General features: G+C 33.0%; 2 protein-coding genes across 7 annotated transcripts; one reads left to right on the top strand and one right to left on the bottom strand.

Annotated features, from left to right (window-relative positions):
• The first annotated feature begins 4,110 nt into the window (after positions 1-4,110).
• LOC103490754 (probable inactive shikimate kinase like 2, chloroplastic) lies at positions 4,111-9,921 on the top strand. Of its 2 annotated transcripts, XM_008450423.3 has the most exons (9): positions 4,111-4,398; positions 5,048-5,238; positions 5,321-5,515; positions 6,263-6,324; positions 7,386-7,452; positions 7,532-7,650; positions 8,297-8,473; positions 9,322-9,450; positions 9,653-9,921. In XM_008450423.3, exons 1-8 carry the CDS (start codon positions 4,165-4,167, stop codon positions 9,426-9,428), a joined length of 1,152 nt encoding a protein of 383 aa, XP_008448645.1. In that variant the 5' UTR covers positions 4,111-4,164; the 3' UTR covers positions 9,429-9,450; positions 9,653-9,921. The 2 variants fall into 2 exon arrangements, with proteins under 2 accessions (XP_008448645.1, XP_050942373.1); XM_051086416.1 differs by lacking the exon at positions 9,653-9,921 and having other exon boundaries at positions 9,322-9,644.
• A 476-nt stretch (positions 9,922-10,397) lies between these two features.
• Positions 10,398-17,792, bottom strand: LOC103490753 (inactive poly [ADP-ribose] polymerase RCD1-like). 5 transcript variants are annotated; one of them, XM_051086414.1, is made up of 9 exons: positions 17,632-17,792; positions 16,326-16,354; positions 14,822-16,106; positions 13,783-14,024; positions 13,446-13,537; positions 13,061-13,243; positions 12,863-12,955; positions 10,691-10,759; positions 10,398-10,486 (listed from the first exon to the last, which is right to left on the bottom strand). In XM_051086414.1, exons 3-8 carry the CDS (start codon positions 15,982-15,984, stop codon positions 10,733-10,735), a joined length of 1,800 nt encoding a protein of 599 aa, XP_050942371.1. In that variant the 5' UTR covers positions 15,985-16,106; positions 16,326-16,354; positions 17,632-17,792; the 3' UTR covers positions 10,398-10,486; positions 10,691-10,732. The 5 variants fall into 5 exon arrangements, with proteins under 5 accessions (XP_050942371.1, XP_008448642.1, XP_008448639.1 ...); XM_008450420.3 differs by lacking the exon at positions 10,398-10,486 and adding an exon at positions 17,442-17,534 and having other exon boundaries at positions 10,506-10,759; positions 17,632-17,786; XM_008450417.3 differs by lacking the exon at positions 10,398-10,486 and having other exon boundaries at positions 10,506-10,759.
• Positions 17,793-17,973: the final 181 nt, after the last annotated feature.

The raw sequence follows: 17,973 nt of genomic DNA, 5'->3' as shown, positions 1-17,973 counted from the left end.
TAGTTTACTCTTACTATTATTATTTATAATAAATTAATATAATATTCTCGCACCCTTGTTCGATTTCAAGAAGGGTATGGTGAGCATGATAGAACAAAAATTCAAGCCGCATAATTCAAACTGATTATGCCAAAAACTCGATCGTTCAAGGATAAGAAAAAAATTTGTTTAGTGCCAGTTTGAGAAAAAAAATCCAAATCGATAATGCATTTAAATTTTTTTTCAAAGATTTCACCATATTTAAACCATTGTTCAACTAACCAACGTCGGATTAGTCTAAACACCTAATGACGATTTGGTTAGAAAATTGATTTTGCTCTCGCCCATTAAATTTAGTCTCTACCTAAAGGTTTAATTTTAGTACATGAACTTATTTTCAACAAACTTTAAATTCATAAAACAATTTTGTGTTATTTATATTACTTTTACTATAAATTTTTAAAATAAAGTAACATATTATTTACTAGATATTGAAAATGAGTTTAAAATTATATATGTAAATTACTTCAAGGTACCTCTTTTCGCTTTATTTCTTCCCGGGTCCAAATATGTTTTTGTATCGTACTACTACATCTATTGAGGGGTATGAACGAACAAACGATGAATGAGGTAGGGTTTTCCTTTTTTTTTTTTTTCTTTTAACATCAGTTGACCTTTCTCGATTGAACTATTATTGATAAACTAGCTTTTCTTGTACCGAAAGCTCTTTATATATATATATATATATAGCTATCAAATTCAACGTTTTAGTACATTGCCTAACTTTATGGTAAATAATTGTGACAAGTCTTTTTCTTTTTACAATATGGTTTTACTGATTCATGATATGTAGGGATATTCTTTAATGCCAATGCTTCGATGTGGAGGTAGAAAATTTGATACATACCTATTTTAATGAGCTCAAGAAAGCACCTTCGCACATGTCAGAATATGTCTTTATTGCTGATTTTTCGTAAAAAAGTTGTAACTATAACAAAGCCTATTAACGATCGACTTCTATCATCGATGGAATCTGATAGATTTTATTATGTTTTCAATTTTTTAAAATGTTGCTATAAACACTAATATTTTGAATGTAACTGCTATGATTTATTTATAATGTGTCTCTATGCTATAAATACGATTAATAATAACTCCTTAATCCTTATAGATGAAAAATAGCCTTTTATTAAATTCTTGTAAACTAGGTATTCTTTTCTTATTCCTCTTAATACGTATTCCTACTAAAATTATGCTCGGAATTTTCAACCGGCATTTCTAAAATTAAAATACACTTTTTTTAAAAAAAAATTAACAAATTATTTTCATTTCATAATAAAAATGTGTATTTTAGAGTTAAAATACACATTTTTTTCGATTAATTTCTTTAAAAAGATAAATTGTATATCTTTTAATTATGCGTTTCTTTCTAAAAACAAAAATATATATATATATTTTTTTTGGTGATTATCTCTCATAAACATTTAAAAACACACTCGTAAATTTATTTCCCATGCATTAATTATTATAAGCACTATAATAAAAGAAAATCTCAAACTTGATGTTACTAATAAATTAATTAAAGACTAAAATAATAATAATAATAATAATAATAATAGAAGATAGAAAAGAGTTTAGAGGGATGAATTTGAAAATCCCAAAATGAAAAGGGGTGGATGGAAAATAAAATAAAATAAGTTGTCAGAACCTGTGACACTCTGACACTGACATAGAATTATAATTTAAAAACAAAAAAAATGGAGATTGAATAAATAATAATAATAATAATAATAATAATAGTTGTATAAATAAATCCCAAAGTCTGCAGTGAATGATTCATTCATAATGACTAGCTTTTGGAAAATGCATAGTATGAAAAGAGGATGATGATGTGACATTTGCTGAATTGTATATATTATCACTCCTCTACTCCTCCTTCTGCCACACCTCATCTATTTAGGACACACTTCTTCTCTTTTCTTTTTTTCTTTTGTTTCTTCAATTTTATTTTTTTTAAAAATATACTCTTTAATATTAATTACTTTGAAAAAAAAAACTAATAACCATTTAGATTTTTCGTTTAAACATCACTTTGATTTCAAAACGTGTCGATGTTATTCAAAACTATAGAAATAAATGCTTTTTTTTTTCTCTTTGATGTATAAATTTGAATAAGAGATTCTTTTAGTTAAATAAGATAAAAAAGAGAAAACTATAATAAAAAAAATTGAGATAAAATATGGATTGTTTTTTTTTAAAAAAAATTAGTTATATGATAGATTTCAAGTTTAAATCCAAACGTTTAGAATTTGAGTTTATTTAATTTTTAAACTTTAAAATATATTTCATAAATGTTCGAGGTTGATGGTACATTATATTAGTCTATGAATTTCGAACAAAATGTATACTAAGATTTTTAGATTTTCAATTAATTTAGCTTATTAACTATTTTGGTATGTTTTTATTTATAAAATTCACAAAGTTTCACGAGAATAAATTGAAAATTTAGGTCAAAATGGACATAACTATATGGTCGATTAATATTTCACGGTGATCAAATTTTGTTTGAAGTTTAATAATATACAAGTTTGAAAGTACATATGGATTTTTAGACACAAACTAGTAAAGTTTTAATATTAAAATTATAATTCAATCAAAATAGAGAATTTATCCCCAATATTTAGTTGAGATAATTTGATTCGAATCTTTGAAAATTATCGCGAAACACTAGTTAATTGCTTTTGAAATGATACAATATGATATATATATATGTGTGTGTGTGTGTGTATATTATAAAGGTCTAAATTTGAATTGATTTCCTTTTATAAAAAGTTTATTAAATGTTCTTAAAAAACATGGCATGGGGACTTGGTATAATTGTCCATTTACTATTCATGTATAAAGTTAACTTATTGTGTATACGTCCACCATGCTAACATTCAACAAATAAAACAACATCTATTATCAAATGTCGTTATCCAACAATAGGGTTTTGATTGGTTCGACTTTATATGTTAAAACACATTATTTTGGTATGTGTACTCAATGTTTAAAATGTACAATATGATATAAATGTTGAGATCTCAATTATATAAAAATACTTTCAATGAAATCGTCAATAAAATGTCAATTTCATCGATGGAAATAATTTAAAAACAAAATAGCGACAAAGTTAAACTATTTATTATTTACCCTATATTCATAACAGTGACCTAATAATCCGTTGTTGCTTGTTTACTACGACGACAAAGTGGAAATCGATGTTAAACTCGTGAATTTATGATAATATCGATCGAAACCAAAATCGAAATAATATTTTAATTGTTTGGTAGCCGTATCGAACTTTATAGTAAGAGAAAGATATGGGGAATGAGTGTATGAGAAAACATACATTAGTTAATAAAATTATTGAGTGATAGATAATCCACATTAAAGGGACTATGGACCACCTTTGACATTCAATAAAATGCCAACTATTATGGGCCATGACCATTTGTAGAAAGTATTACTTTAATAAATTGAACTAAAACTAACATAAAGTATTCAAAATTTATACCAATAAAAGATAGCTCATCCACGTGACACATAGAAAGTTAATTGTAAACTAAACTCCTTCTAAGTTTTAAGTTTTCAAAGTCATATCTTTCTTTTTCTTTTCCTTTTAATATTTAAAACACATATAATTCATAGATTCAAATATTTGATGTTTTGTTTATAGGCTTAAATCAACTTAATTTTGTGTTAAAACTTGTATTAGAAAGTAAATTTCTAATCATTATTCAACCAGTGTCGTGTGGTAAAAAATGAGTAAGAATAAGAATAACCACTTGTAGCGATGTCAATACACTCAATTGGCTTGAACTTGTGTAACTAACCACGAAGTTTGAGGTTCGATTTCTCATGTTGTAAGAAAACCAAGTCTTAATATATGTTTGTTGTATGTGTAGATATATGTGTTAATGGTTAAGGACTAAAAGGTTTTTGAGTTAAAAGAGAGAGAAGGATAAGAAGTTGGGCCATCAATGATCCAGTAAATGTCTAGATTGGGCCGATAAATGAGCCAATAATGGGCCTTATAGGGCCCAATATGAGATTCGAAAGATTCTGGCCATCGTCGGCCGATCCCGCCTTCACCAATCTCCTTATCCATTTTTTTTCCCTTTTCTTCGCGCGAAGCTCTCTCTAATGGCTTCGACGAGCTTTACCAGCGCTTTGTGTTTTTTCTCTCAAAACCCTATCAGAAACCTCCAATTTTCTTCTCCGATCTCCTCTTCTAGTTCCAGTGGCGTCGCATTTTCTTCCATTTCCACCGCTCTTACTTCCTGCTCCAGCCTCTCTCCTTCAAATTCTCGTTTCAGTTCCCGTTTCACTCGTAATTGTTCCTCCAGCACCGCTCCAGTTCGCACTTTGGATTACGAGGTACTTCCTCTTCTGCAAAATGACAGGATTGTAAATTGTATGTGGCTCTGGCTTCTTTTATTTCGTTGAATTTCTTTGTAGTCCATCGTATGTACTAGCTGCGTTCAGAATCTTGGGAAGTATTTATAGGATAACGTTTCGTATTTCCTTCGAAAAGCGAGAAGGATTGTATCTAGACTAGAATTTTGTCAATGGAAGAGGAATATGCTTCTCTTTTCCGCTCGCTGTCTTTAGAAACGGCGTATTCGATCAGCATACGTTGAGGAACTAGAGGCTAGAGAGCTGAAGTTTTACATGCAGATGCCTCACTGAAGCTGGTGAGAATTTGGGCGTACACATGTAAATAGTTTATTGGAAAATGAAACAATCAACCCATTTGCATCAATTTAAGGCACATAATGTTTGAAACAAATTGGTTTATATATTCTGCAATTATCATAACCCACTAGAATAGGATAAGAAATGGCACGAGGAGTTATAATAATTGTTATGGTTGCATGTGTTGTGGCCATCAGATGATGAGTTCTTATATCATATAGGCGTTAGCACTTCATGTTTCTTGCTTACACTCAGTAAGGACGTTTTTCCTATTCACCCTGCTTCTGGAGTTGCCTTTTACCCCATACTTACTGGTCGAAAGTTTGTGCAGTTTACCGATAGTTCTTCTGAAGTGGAACTGAGGTTACAACTCGGGACTCAAGACATTCGTAGTTCTAAAGATGTTTATGTGGATGCAAATGAAACCTCTTTGACTATTAGAGTACAACGCCTGGGATCTATCATAACTCTTCTGGAAACAAAGCAACTATTTGAGAAAATAAAACCTGCAGAAACTATATGGTTTGTTGTTGTCATGATAGATGACCTTCTACAACCAGTATGGATTTCAATGTCTAAGTACGGCATTTTCTATGTTGAACAGGTATATTGATGAAGATCAATTAGTCATAAATTTAAAGAAGCATGATCCGGACTTGAAATGGCCCGACATTGTAGAGTCTTGGGAATCCCTAACAGCAGGTTCTACGCAGCTTCTAAAAGGAACTTCTATATTTTTGATAGGGGATTCAACAGATATTAACCAAAAAGTTGCTCATGAACTCGCAGTTGGACTTGGGTATGGCGTTTTTTCTCTATCTCAGGTCATTTTCTTTTTCCAATGGTCTAAATCGATATTAGTCGTCACATAAAATGTCATTTTATCTTAAACAAATGATTCATGCTTTCCAGGTAATGATCGTCAACTGAATTGTAGCCTTGTAATGTAACAACTTAAACCATGCAAATATTTATTGCCAGATACTTCATCAGTTGTCATAGGCAAAAAAAAAACATTAACTTCCACTTTTCAATTACGCCCTCCTTAGTGTTTTTGAAAATGTACACTGAACGGTGTACTTAGGCCCAAGGCATGGCCTCAATGCCTCACTTTACTTCCTCAATGAAATGAAGTGAATATAGTTATAAATCACTAGCCAATGATCTAAGTTTATTCGCTCACAACAATTTAGGGTTAAATTGATATAATCAACTTGATTTTGGAGGAAGAAATTCAGGAAGATTCTTAAAGGTCCTCTTCCCCAACAATCGCAAATAAAAAATTATAATCTCTTAAATTTTGCATCATCTTATTATTTGACATACAATACAACATATACTGAACGTGCATACACACATATATACATATTTTCTTTTGTGAGCTCATAGAAAAAAAGCCTCCTTTTTATTTTTGCCGCACACTTGAGCCTTGGAGGGCTATTGTTGTAGTGTGCCTCAAAACTTTTAAAAACGCCCTTTTTAGAACTATTCCTGCTAATTTTATCAAACTTTCATCTGAGAAATTTTTTTTTGGCATGATTCTTAGGTATACTCCATTGAGTACAAAAGAATTGCTGGAAACATTCTCCAAGCAGACTATTGATTCATGTAAGTACTATTCACCCTGGACATGCTGTGGCACTAATCACTTTCAGGGTCTTATAAACTTTTGTCCCTTTTCCCAATAATCACCTCAGGGAGTTTTTCTAGAGAGGTAATGGATTCCCTTAACTACTAACAATTTTATAGTTTGGTCTATATAATGATTTTTGAGATCAGAGTGTTATGTGCCTGATCTCTGTTTCTCATCTCTTAGAAAAGTGTAGAATGGAAGGCCTCCACCCGAAAGGAGAGCCACCAAGAAAAAAGGGAAGTACAGAACTTGCGCAAAATGATCTCTAACTTTTAGCAGTAAAAAATAGAGGTAATCATAGATTGACAAAATAAATTTGAACAAAGAGTCCAGAAGGAAGTGATACTGTGCTGCCTCATGCAACTTCCTTTTCTTGAAGGGCCATGTTACTCTCTGAAGTCCTACACTCTACAATACCAAAATCATTCTCCCCTATAATGTGTCTAACTCCCCTTGTTTATAACCAAATCATCACTGGTTAATTACCATTATGCCCTTACTACTATCCCAGTAGCATTCCCAATATATATAATCGTGAGAAGAAGTTATCATTTTAAACAGACTTTAATAAGGCTTGTGATGATGTGAGCTACACATTTTGGACAATATCATTTTAAACATAAACTTTAATAAGTAAGGACAATTATCTTCATTGGTATGAGGCCTTTTGGGTGGTTCCAAAGTAAAGCCATGATGGCTTTTGCCTAAAGTGGATAATTCATACTATTGTGGAGATATGTGGAAGATTCTTTCTCTCTCTATCATATTTATAGTGAATTGGAAAACAAAGTAAGAACTAAATATATGAAAAATGACTAAAAGGATTTAAGTAATAGAGATACTAATCCTTGGTTTCCTTTCACCCTTCCTTGCATGCATATTTACAACGGGAGACTTAACACCAAGTCCCTATGATTTACCATTTACCTCAAAATTTGATAGTGCTAACTCAGACCAGAGAACCAAAATTGTGTTACATGCTTAAAATGACTTTTATCCCCGATTTTGCAGTGTGTTAATGACTAATCAATTCCAGGGATGCTTGCTGAAGGCTCCAATGCTGTAGCACAAGCAGAAAACACTGTAATAGAAAGTTTAAGCAGGTATTTTAAATACTTGTCTTTAAGCATTTGGTTGATTAATTGAATTGGAGGATGTATGTTCTTCCTGTTGATTACACAGCCATGTTCGTGCTGTTGTTGCAACATTAGGAGGTCGACTGGGAGCTGCAGGAAGAACGGATACGTGGAGACATCTATATGCAGGATTCACTGTCTGGCTTTCACAAACTGAGGCTACAGGTTAGCTTCGATTTCTTTTCCGTTTAGTTACAAAATTTTCATTTTCATCTTGATTTTAGTCTTTCTTTCCCACAAGTTGATGAAAACCCAGTTTCAAAGTTTTGCAGAACTTTCTGTCTACAAGATAGCATGAGGTCCATTTCTAGTTTCCTTTTACTGTACATCCTCTTGAAACTTTTTTGGAATAAGAGATATTTCATTGACAAATGAAGTAGGGAAAACCCTAACACCTATGGGTGATTACAACCAACATCTATATTTGGAAACTAAATAAGATACACTAGAATGAGTAGAAGGGACTTATTTTTGCACCCATAGAAATTAGTTGGACCGAAAAAATCCGAAGACATCAAAAGACAAAAAGTAACCCTTGAAAAGACAATCATTGTGCTTGTACCAAAGACTGCAAAGCAAAGCATGTGTTATTGCCAATCAAACCATTTTCTTAATCCCATCAGAAGAACAACCCACCAATGCAGGCGCAAAGAGATTAAAGATGTCATCAGAACTCATTAGAGACCAACAAAAAGCTTCCAAAACAATCGGCCAGAAATGAGAAGCAAAAGGACAACATACAAATAAATGAGTTGGGGACTCAAAATGGCACTGACACAAGAAACTTTTCTTGATGGTACTTTAAATGCAGATGAAAGTGCTGCTAAGGAAGAAGCTAAGAGACACATGCAAGACAGTCAGCTAGCTTACTCAAATGCCGAAGTCGTAGTTAAACTTCAGGGTTGGGATGATGCTCATTCCAAAGTAGTGGCTCAGGCAGCTTTAAGTGCCCTTAAGCAACTTATTCTCTCAGACAAAAACCTCCCAGGTACAATTTTTGCAATCTCAGATTCATACAGAAATGTTTTTCTACATGTCAAAGATATAGTTGGGAGTGTATGAGTGTATATACATATATATATCAAAGTCGTTAGTTCAAACCATCAAAATTATGATCCTCAAAAACATGTTTTCATATCGACTATGAGATAAAATTTTGATGTAACTAAATTTACCTTTACCCCCCTCTAACATAAATTTTTGAATTGATTGGTGACTTAAAGATATGAATCTTTCAAAAATTTAAGCTAATAATTAATTTTGATGTAACTAAAATTTACCTTTACCCCCCTCTAACATCATGTAAGCTAATAATTAATATTAATCTTTCACTTGTTGAATCCTCCACAAATTTTCAAGCCCAAAAGCAGAAGAGTATTGAAGTGTGAGTTCAATTTTATTTCTAAATATAATCTCTTGGCTTAAGTTTTTAGGTTGTTTGGTGATTTAAAAACAATTCAAGGTTTTTTTTTCCAGTTTTATGAATCTAGCCATTGTTTAGCATGAAGTTTGTGGTGTTAGTTCTGACTCAAACAACATTACTTTGATGGGGTAGCCTAGGAATAACTCATCATCAATCTTTCTAGTGGCTGCCAATTCTTTTAGATTTGTAATCGATTTCATACTTTTACCCAATTTCGACGATGTCAACCGTTAGCAGTGATATACCAATGCTATTCATGAATTATTTTTATGTAGTAGAACCACCAAAATAAATAACTTTCGATCTTGTGATCTGATTTCATATTAAAGTTGGCGACATCGATGCTGTCGATTTTCTGAAGTAAGTTCTGTGTATATTTTGATTGAGCGATTTGCTGTGCTGTGTTATTGTAGATAAGAAAAGTCTTTATATCCGGTTGGGATGTCGTGGCGATTGGCCAAACATCAAACCTCCAGGTTGGGATCCTGCTTCCGATGGAATAACAAACACCGGTACCTGAAAACAAAGATGTTGCTTCTCAGGTGATTTTGATCTCTTCCATCTTCAATTGTTCCTCAGCGCAAGAAAAAGAGTCTCTTAAATTTTTAATTTGATTGTTAAAATGGAAGAACGAGAAGTCCCATTTTTGTATTTATTGTTATTCCTTTTCTATTACCGTTCTTTGTGTGGAATTAAATTATTAAAAGAAATTACTAACATTACCTGTTTTCTCTAATCCTTCAGGTCTTCGCTCGCAAACATTATAACTGCATCCACTACTGAGATTTAAATTTGATTGAATTTTATATTTGTGTTGATTTAGTTTAGTTTCTATAAACTGAATCCCCCAATTACTTTCCTTTTAATATTAGGATTCACACACAATCCAAAATTATTAGGAATACTTTTTAACGAACCAAAACATTTATAAAATAGAGATATCCACAAACATTGACGATCAATTGTCAATGTACAAATAAATATCATAAAAGTTCTCATGTTTTATCTTATCATTAGTATTTTAAGAATACTTTTTTAATTAAAATAATCTCATTTTATTAGTCGATTCATATCAAATTCTCCGTTAGACAGATCTCAGGAACCTTATCAGCCACAACGTTATAACTAAATCTGTTATAAATCTTCATCGAGTCTAGAACTTTGATAAATTACAGTTTTAGTTCCAAAAACCTTATATAAAGCATTGTGTCCATTTGGTTTTAAAAAAAATTAGCTTTGAAGTTCTTTGAACTTCACGATTGCCAAATTCAAATTTACCAATTGAATTTGCTGAAAACCAATTTGACCTAAAATTATTCGAGGACTGGACAATTATGATTACAAAGTTCTCAAGAACTTTTGACAATGTGTATTATATATAATTTTACCAATAAATATCAATATCTTTTTTTTTTTTTTTGGTCACTTGGCATGTTTATAAGTGGTCGACAAAGAAGCATTTGAGATAAAAAGATGTGGATAAGAAGAGTTTTCAATATGAACTTCAATAACTACCATTTCAAATATGATGAGATGACAAAGTACATTGCCCGTATCGTTGCCAACTTCCTGATAAACCTGACCAATACACTAAACATTCAATAATCGAAAGCCTTTTACACATAAATATAAACTTAGAAACATAATATTTGAAGTAAATAAACCACAATAAAGTACATTTCAAGAGTCCAAAACAAAAAATCATAAGGTCTTGAGAAATGATGAGCATATTCACAATTTTAAGTCGACGCATTCTAACCAAAAGCATCACATAACCGTTACCGTTAAAATCACTTTCAATCCTCATTTGTTCAAATCCTTTCGTTATGAGCTGGATGATCTCGGTGGCACCTGCAACAAATAGAAAAAGCATTGGACATTGGACATACCTAGCAAAAGCAGACTTCTTACGCAACGATGGAATCAAATTTTCAAAGAAAGGACCAAATGACATGATTTTTCTTTTCTCAAATTACGAATTAAATTGCTCAAACTTTGATGATTATCACAATCTGAGTCCCCAATAACATCATCAAAGTTTTGATTAGTTGAACGCCCATTAGCCATACAAATGAGTGATAATTGGACACACGAACAAGCTAGTTGGTTGGACAATCTATGAGCATGTAACCAAAGAGTAAATTTCGTATTTAGCTCACGTGCCCTTATTTTATCCAACTATTGGGCCAAATCATCACTCAGTGTCAAAATTTTGAATAATGATGTTGATGACAAGAACTAGGTGGAATCAAAACTAAAAGCTCAAGAATGTAAATAAAACTAGATAAAGTTTGGAGACTAAAAAAACACGACTGTCAAGAGTTTAAAGCATCGATTTGTAAGTAAATAAAAAAAAAAATTAGCATAGGAAAAATGCAAGACAAATCAATAGTCTCATCTCATTTCTACAAGCATAGAGCTGAACTCATAGGTGATGCATATTAGACTCTACAATAAACAAAACGTCATCGTCCGGAAGCAGCATCAAGGGAGAACACAAAATGAGGCAAATCAAGTTGTACAGATATAACATCAATTTCTTTCGTTAATACCAATATTCAATGTCCTGATTCCTATATAGTTCAACTGGGGTAGAGCGGGAAATATATATCCTAAACATGGTGTTTGTATCAATTAAAGCCTCAAATTAATCATTTTTGTATAAGTAAAGATCTTAAATTTTTGCAAATGAATCAACTTAGACCCTCTGCTAAGATTTCATTTAAAGCTATCTAGCGCATGTATAAGGTCTACTTTTAAATGCAGAAATCAACAAAATATTCGAGAGATGCTGAACATAAATGAATGGGAGCAGCATTTAATTTAATTGTGTAAGTGGATTTTCATCTTCCTATGTGATAATTTTTCTTGCTACTTTATTAGAATTTCGGAAAGCCAAAATTTTTTAAACAATTAAAAAGTTAGAATAGGAGTGAACGTGCTTTTACTTCGGTGGTTTCGAGTTGATTTTAATAGAATCAAGCAAAAATAGTTATAAAATCACTAACATATGGTCTAAAGACTCTAAACTGAATTCACTTTAGGATTTTAAATTGATACAATTATTGATTTGGAGTAATAATTGATACAACCCTAAAAGTTCAGGAGTATAAATTGTTTTTTTTTTCTTTCTTTCCTTTTTGTGTGTGTGGGGTTTCCAACAAAGAGTCGAGGTTATTCATGATCCTCACCAATTGAAATCAACTGACCAAAGGACTCGGGAATAGGCCCAAATAAGGACCAGTAGAATCAACATGAATGGGCCACGCCTGAAGAAGGTTTTCTCTTTTTCCAAGAAGATGAACGCTTGGTACTCTAGAATCTACTCAGCTATCACTGAGACAAATCGAACAATTAGAGAGTTTTTCGACCAGGAAGTTGAATGTCAACCCCCCATTATCAGGGACAAGAAATACTCAGCAACTAGTTCACGTTTCTTTGATTGAATTGGAATGTTTTCGTCTTCTCTGTTCAATTTAGTTTACATCTTATAGTTGAATGTTTATTTTTAGTTTCTACATAACATTAAGGCCTTGTGGTTTCCTTTTCAAGACATGAAAAAGAAACTTTGAATTCCCAAGTATAGAGGTCAAAGAGGAACATTGGACGGATTTAGATTCCATGTCTCTTTGGTTAGAAAGCCTTGCTTTCTTGTTATTTGTTTCTCCCAAGGACGTCTTGTTCCTTCTTGTTCTATCTAACCTTCTGTATTTCTTGGGAGGTCTTCCTTTTCTGGTTTTGGTTGGTCGTTATCTGCGCTACTTGGCTGTTCTTGTCTTTGATTTTCTTTTTTTATTTATTTAACATTGAAATATTTCCTTCGAGTCCAAAAGAGAGACGGTTGACTGACTTTTCATTTATACAGAGGTCGAAGTTTCAAAGGTAGAACGAATTTAGGGAATTGAAAATCAGAAGAAATTTTTTATAAGAAAAAGAATGGGGGAAGCAGAAGACCTTGCAAAGACTTGATATTGTAGTCCACAACAAAGAATCTCCAACTGTCAGTCTCAGCAGTTTTACAAAATCATCACGATTCATCTTCTTAGCCTAGAAAACAGAATACATATATAAATAACACGAAAAGACATGGAAAGAAAGAACCATGAAACGACCTGGAAAAAAGTATGACATAAATTTTAAATGCCAAATTACCCTGAATTGTTCGTATTGCATATTGATAAGCTCCATATCTTTAGAAGGGACCTTATTAGAGATGGCAGCAAACAACATGGAGAAAGACATCCATGGAGACTTGGGTGTTTTTACAGAGTTGGAACCCACACTAACTGCTCTTTCGTTAGATCTACAAATATCTGAAGGTTGACCATCGCAAACCTAAATGATAGTTTAATATTTGCAAGTTAAGCCACGTGTGAAAAGATCAAACATAAATAAAGGTTTCATATTTTTGGCACAATTCACAAAATGCCATCTTCAGGAAAACAAGAAACATGTACCATGACCCATATTTCAAACCTTCATAATGAATGGCTGCTTTGCAACAGACATAAACCAATTGACAAATGTGGAGGCTTACCGCATTAACTACAGAAGACTCCAACTGTATTTGGTTGGGAGACCCTTGACGAGATGCAGTGATCCCCAAAACATCGTTAGTATGGCTTTCAACTGCACAAATGGATCAGCATCAATAAGTGCTCAGAATAACATTACGAGTAGTCATTAGATACTGACTACTTCAAATAAGAAAACCGTAATCAACAATTTATCTCCAACCATCAGCGCAGAAACATCTCTAGGCAAAACATGACTGTCCTAGCACTTGGGGCAGACTTTGTACAACTAATAAAGGAAAAACAAGAATTAAGTCGCAGACTCGTCTAACAAACAGTGCACCCAGAGAAGATTATCACCTTTGGGATTGGGAGCAACCTTAAAGCTAACAACAGATTCTGGATAGATGTGGGTGTTCATATTCATTCTCCATATAACGTAATATGTTGGTTTTGTAAGGTTGTCCACTCCGCTGTCAAAATCCTTGCTACTTGGATAGAATTGTCTGCTTCCAGAGCGAAGAAGTTCCATGTTTCCCAATATTACACGGCAAAATACCAGATACTGCACCCCGTTGTCATCAATATTGCAATGACTTGCACTGTAAATAAACATAAGATCAGACCCTCTGAAAGGAAAAAAAAATCATGAGAAATACCAGTCAACATAGATACATTATATGAAATTGTCATGGCCAGATGAACAATAAGCTCATATAGGGAAAGTGGATGATGATAAGGAGGAAATTTTACTGAGTTGTACAGGTTATGCAGACCCAATGGCAAATATGACAAAGAATATGTATACCATGGAGGCCATCTGCCCTTGGATCTAGAAAGATGAAAATTTATGGTTGGCAATGAAGCATGGACATAGACACTAGACACGAGACACAGACACAACATGGATAGTGTCGATGTTATTCTTTATATTAAAAAATAAAATTAGGACAAACACAAAAGCTAGGATGCTACAAAACTTTGCATTCCTCACGAAAAGGCAAATTTGAGCACTTGAATCATGGGATCCTCCCAGCCATCCAAGCCATTCAAAATGTTAAGAGGTTGGAATCATCTAATCAAGTAGAATGACCATTAAGTGGCAAGAGAGTGATGCGGAGCATAATCAATAGCTTCCCTTATTCAAAGTTTTAGTTTTTCATTCAACACAAGTATAGAATTCAGCTAAATGTGTTTTCAAGCACTTTGATGTAGCAGGAATTAGGGTCTTGTGGTTAAATTCTTAATTTATTAGGATTAGGATTAATTTTTTTTATTAATTAAGATTAGGATTAGTTTGCTTTTCAATCACAAAATAGAGTATTTGTCTTCTTGTATTCCCAACTTTAAAACGTTAATAAAATTCTCTCATTCGTTATACATCTAAAAGTCTAACCACCTGACATTTGAGCAATTGACGGCTGTGAGGTGAACACCTGTGCCATACATAGATTTGATTGAAACTGCAGAATGCCCAATTCCATGCATCATCAAGTTAGATAATTCTGTTTCAGAAACAGCAAGCCAAGCAAAACGAACATTTGCATCCCCTCTGTACAGTTTGGTCATTTCTATTTGCTTATTGAAAAGCTCTAATTGAGATTGCATTATAGAGTCATTGCAGTGTTTTATATTAAGTATCTCTATCCTATCATCAGATCTCATCATCCTATCACGAAATATCTTTTCCACTGTACTTGTATCCAATCTTCCGTTCGAAAATTTAATCCCAGAAATGAGGTTCACATTCAGCTCTTTAAGTTCTTGAATCCCAGAGATGAGGTTCTCATCCAACTCTTTATGTTCAGGTACAACGTCATACGCTTTTTCAATAGGTATTCTACCACAACTATCCTCAATTTCTTCAATACCACGGTCATAAGCAAGTTCTTCATCAGTTTGGGACCCCTTGATGTAATCATTTGACTCCCCACTACACACCTTCAAACTCGATTGGGCAATTCCACTTATTTCAATTTCCAACTGCAACTTGATTACGTCAGACTCATGAGCTTCTTCAACCTGTGGTTCTTTATTTTCAAAATTATTGGAATGGCAGCATTCACTTGTATCTGCACCATAAATCTCAGGAAAGAAGCAGCGCCCTGCTGCATCAATCCATGCAAGAGGTTGTTGCAACCCTGTATTTAAGTCCAAGAAAAACATATGCAAAAAATCTAGCACACAGTGCTGTCCATTAAACTTAATTTCCAGGGATGCTTTCTTTACTTGTAGATCATCCACAACCAAATCAAGAAGATCACGGGGAAATTTAATCCACTCATCATTTTCATATAACATTATGTGTTTCGGTGTCCCACTTTTCATAAAATTTGAATAACCTCCGTACAAGTGTCTAAAACGAGTTTCAGAGTTTGCAAGTACTCCACTACATCCACCTAGCTTCCGTCTCTTTTCCACCCTATCTAATGGAGTCATGGTAGGCCGCTGTGCCATGCAGACTGGGTCGGGTGAATATGCACCAAACTGTGCTGATCGTTTCCTTTTTAAGGCAAGTGCGACTCTCTGGCTACCCAATACCTTTGCGATCTTGTCTTCCATTTTTACTGGCTACACTAAGACCTAAATCCAACTTCAAATCAAAAAGTGTGTCACAAATCCAGAGCACACCCTATACAGTCACCGGACTTGTGAAGAAAGCCATGCGAAGAACTTGGAAAACCCTGGAAAGTGAAAATATGGCTATTGAATGAGAAAACATTGAACAGTCATAAACACTAGACTACATTATGTTGACACGCGTCAGAGGAAAAATTAAGAAAAAGTGATACTACTTTATTTTCCCATTTTCATGTAAGTATGAAGACTCGAGCTTAAAACTCAGATTGATATGTAATTATGGTGTGTGCACAAGAACTTTAGCTCGGAGAATTGGAACATACCAGGAAGTGTCGAGAAGCAAGCTGCCAGACTGTAAAGTAATATAGAGGAAAAGGACAACAAAAATAAAGCTATAGGGTTAGAAAATAATGCAATTCCAGTTTAAAACAAATTTACATGTCAGAAGGGTATCAAAAAGACGAATACTGGTTTTCCAATAACACATAATACAACCATGACATGCAGAAAAATTTTAGATACCTCCAAGCAATTAAAAAACCGTGATGATAATATTATTCCACTACAAAGCTTGTACATATTTAGTACTCTGAGCCAAAATGGAAGCTACTTATTTTTTTAAAATTTGGCTTCTACGACATGCATGATCTTCCAATTAAACTCTGTCCTAAAACCTTTGAAACATAAGTTTTATGACGAGCATTCAAATAAATATTATGTAGAACACGTATCAGTAGGAGAACCATAAATATTTGAGCACGGCAAGAAGCAACCACGCCATTCAGGTAGGGCTCTTTTAAAAAAAATCATTAAAATGGGAAGATAAAAAATAGTATATCCACTCATACTAGGAAAGATGAAAAGATAATAAGAAATTGATTATTATGACTGAAAATTTTTCAAAACAGCAAAAAGCACCACAATTAAACTTGATGTACAAAAATAATCTCGTGGGTTTCAAAAGAGCAAGTCCATAGATTAGTGTTGGAGGAAATCTATACTAAATCTTTGACGAGGCATTGCTAAAAAGAAGATGAGGATAAGGAGGAGGATAGACTGGAATTGTGTTGTTACAGCAAAAGTAGATGAGAATTAAGATTACCAGGTGCCACTAAAAGTCCTAAAGTTGATTGATTCATCGAAAAGTATAAAAATAAAGAAGAAGAAAAACCAAGATAACACAAGCAGAACTTCAACAATTGATGTTATACTGATTTTAAAACTGACAGTCAAAATATTCCTTCTCCTCCCAAAATAAATTTCATCTCGGACTACCATCCTATACTGATGCTGAAACCTTGCTATGAGCTGAATAATTCAATAATTAATAAAAATTGCTCCACCTAAGTTAGGAATACCCTAACCAATCATTCAACTCAAAATCTCAACCCAAACAAAAATTCACAAAAGATAACCTAAAATTGCAATGAAAAATTCACCAAAACAGCTCAGACCGAACAGATCAGAATCATCTGCATGATATTATCATCTTTGACAGCAAAATTAATACTCCAAACCCAAAAATCTAGATGCTGCCATAAACAGGAGGATTAAAACCTGAAATCACAACCGAAACACTAAACGAAACTTCAGAAAATTTGACAGAAAACAATTGAACTAAAATCTTACCATCAACTTCACATGTAACAGAAAAAAAATTAACATAACATGTGATGGATTTCAATTTGCAGTAGAGGTGCAGGTCATGGGACGAAGAACACACGAGAGGAAAGAGGAGAAATAAAATTAAAAAAGAAAAAAAGAAAAAAAAAAGTAAAAAAAAAAAAAAAAGGTTATTACGACGAATGGGAAAAACTACATATATGCCTATAAAACTGAAACGGCGTCGTATTACCCCCATAAGTCGGCGATGTCCCTTTTTGGTCCCTCGACCTTTTATTTTTAGTCCTTTCAAGTTTTGGATTTGTTTCTATTTAGTCCCTAGACTTTTCATTTTTAGCTTTTAATTCA

The sequence above is a fragment of the Cucumis melo genome, chromosome 6, assembly GCF_025177605.1.
Source record: "Cucumis melo cultivar AY chromosome 6, USDA_Cmelo_AY_1.0, whole genome shotgun sequence".
In the NCBI taxonomy this organism is placed as follows: domain Eukaryota; kingdom Viridiplantae; phylum Streptophyta; class Magnoliopsida; order Cucurbitales; family Cucurbitaceae; genus Cucumis; species Cucumis melo.
The sequence above is the reverse complement of the archived record's forward strand: the minus strand, read 5'-3'. Positions and strand labels throughout refer to the sequence as shown.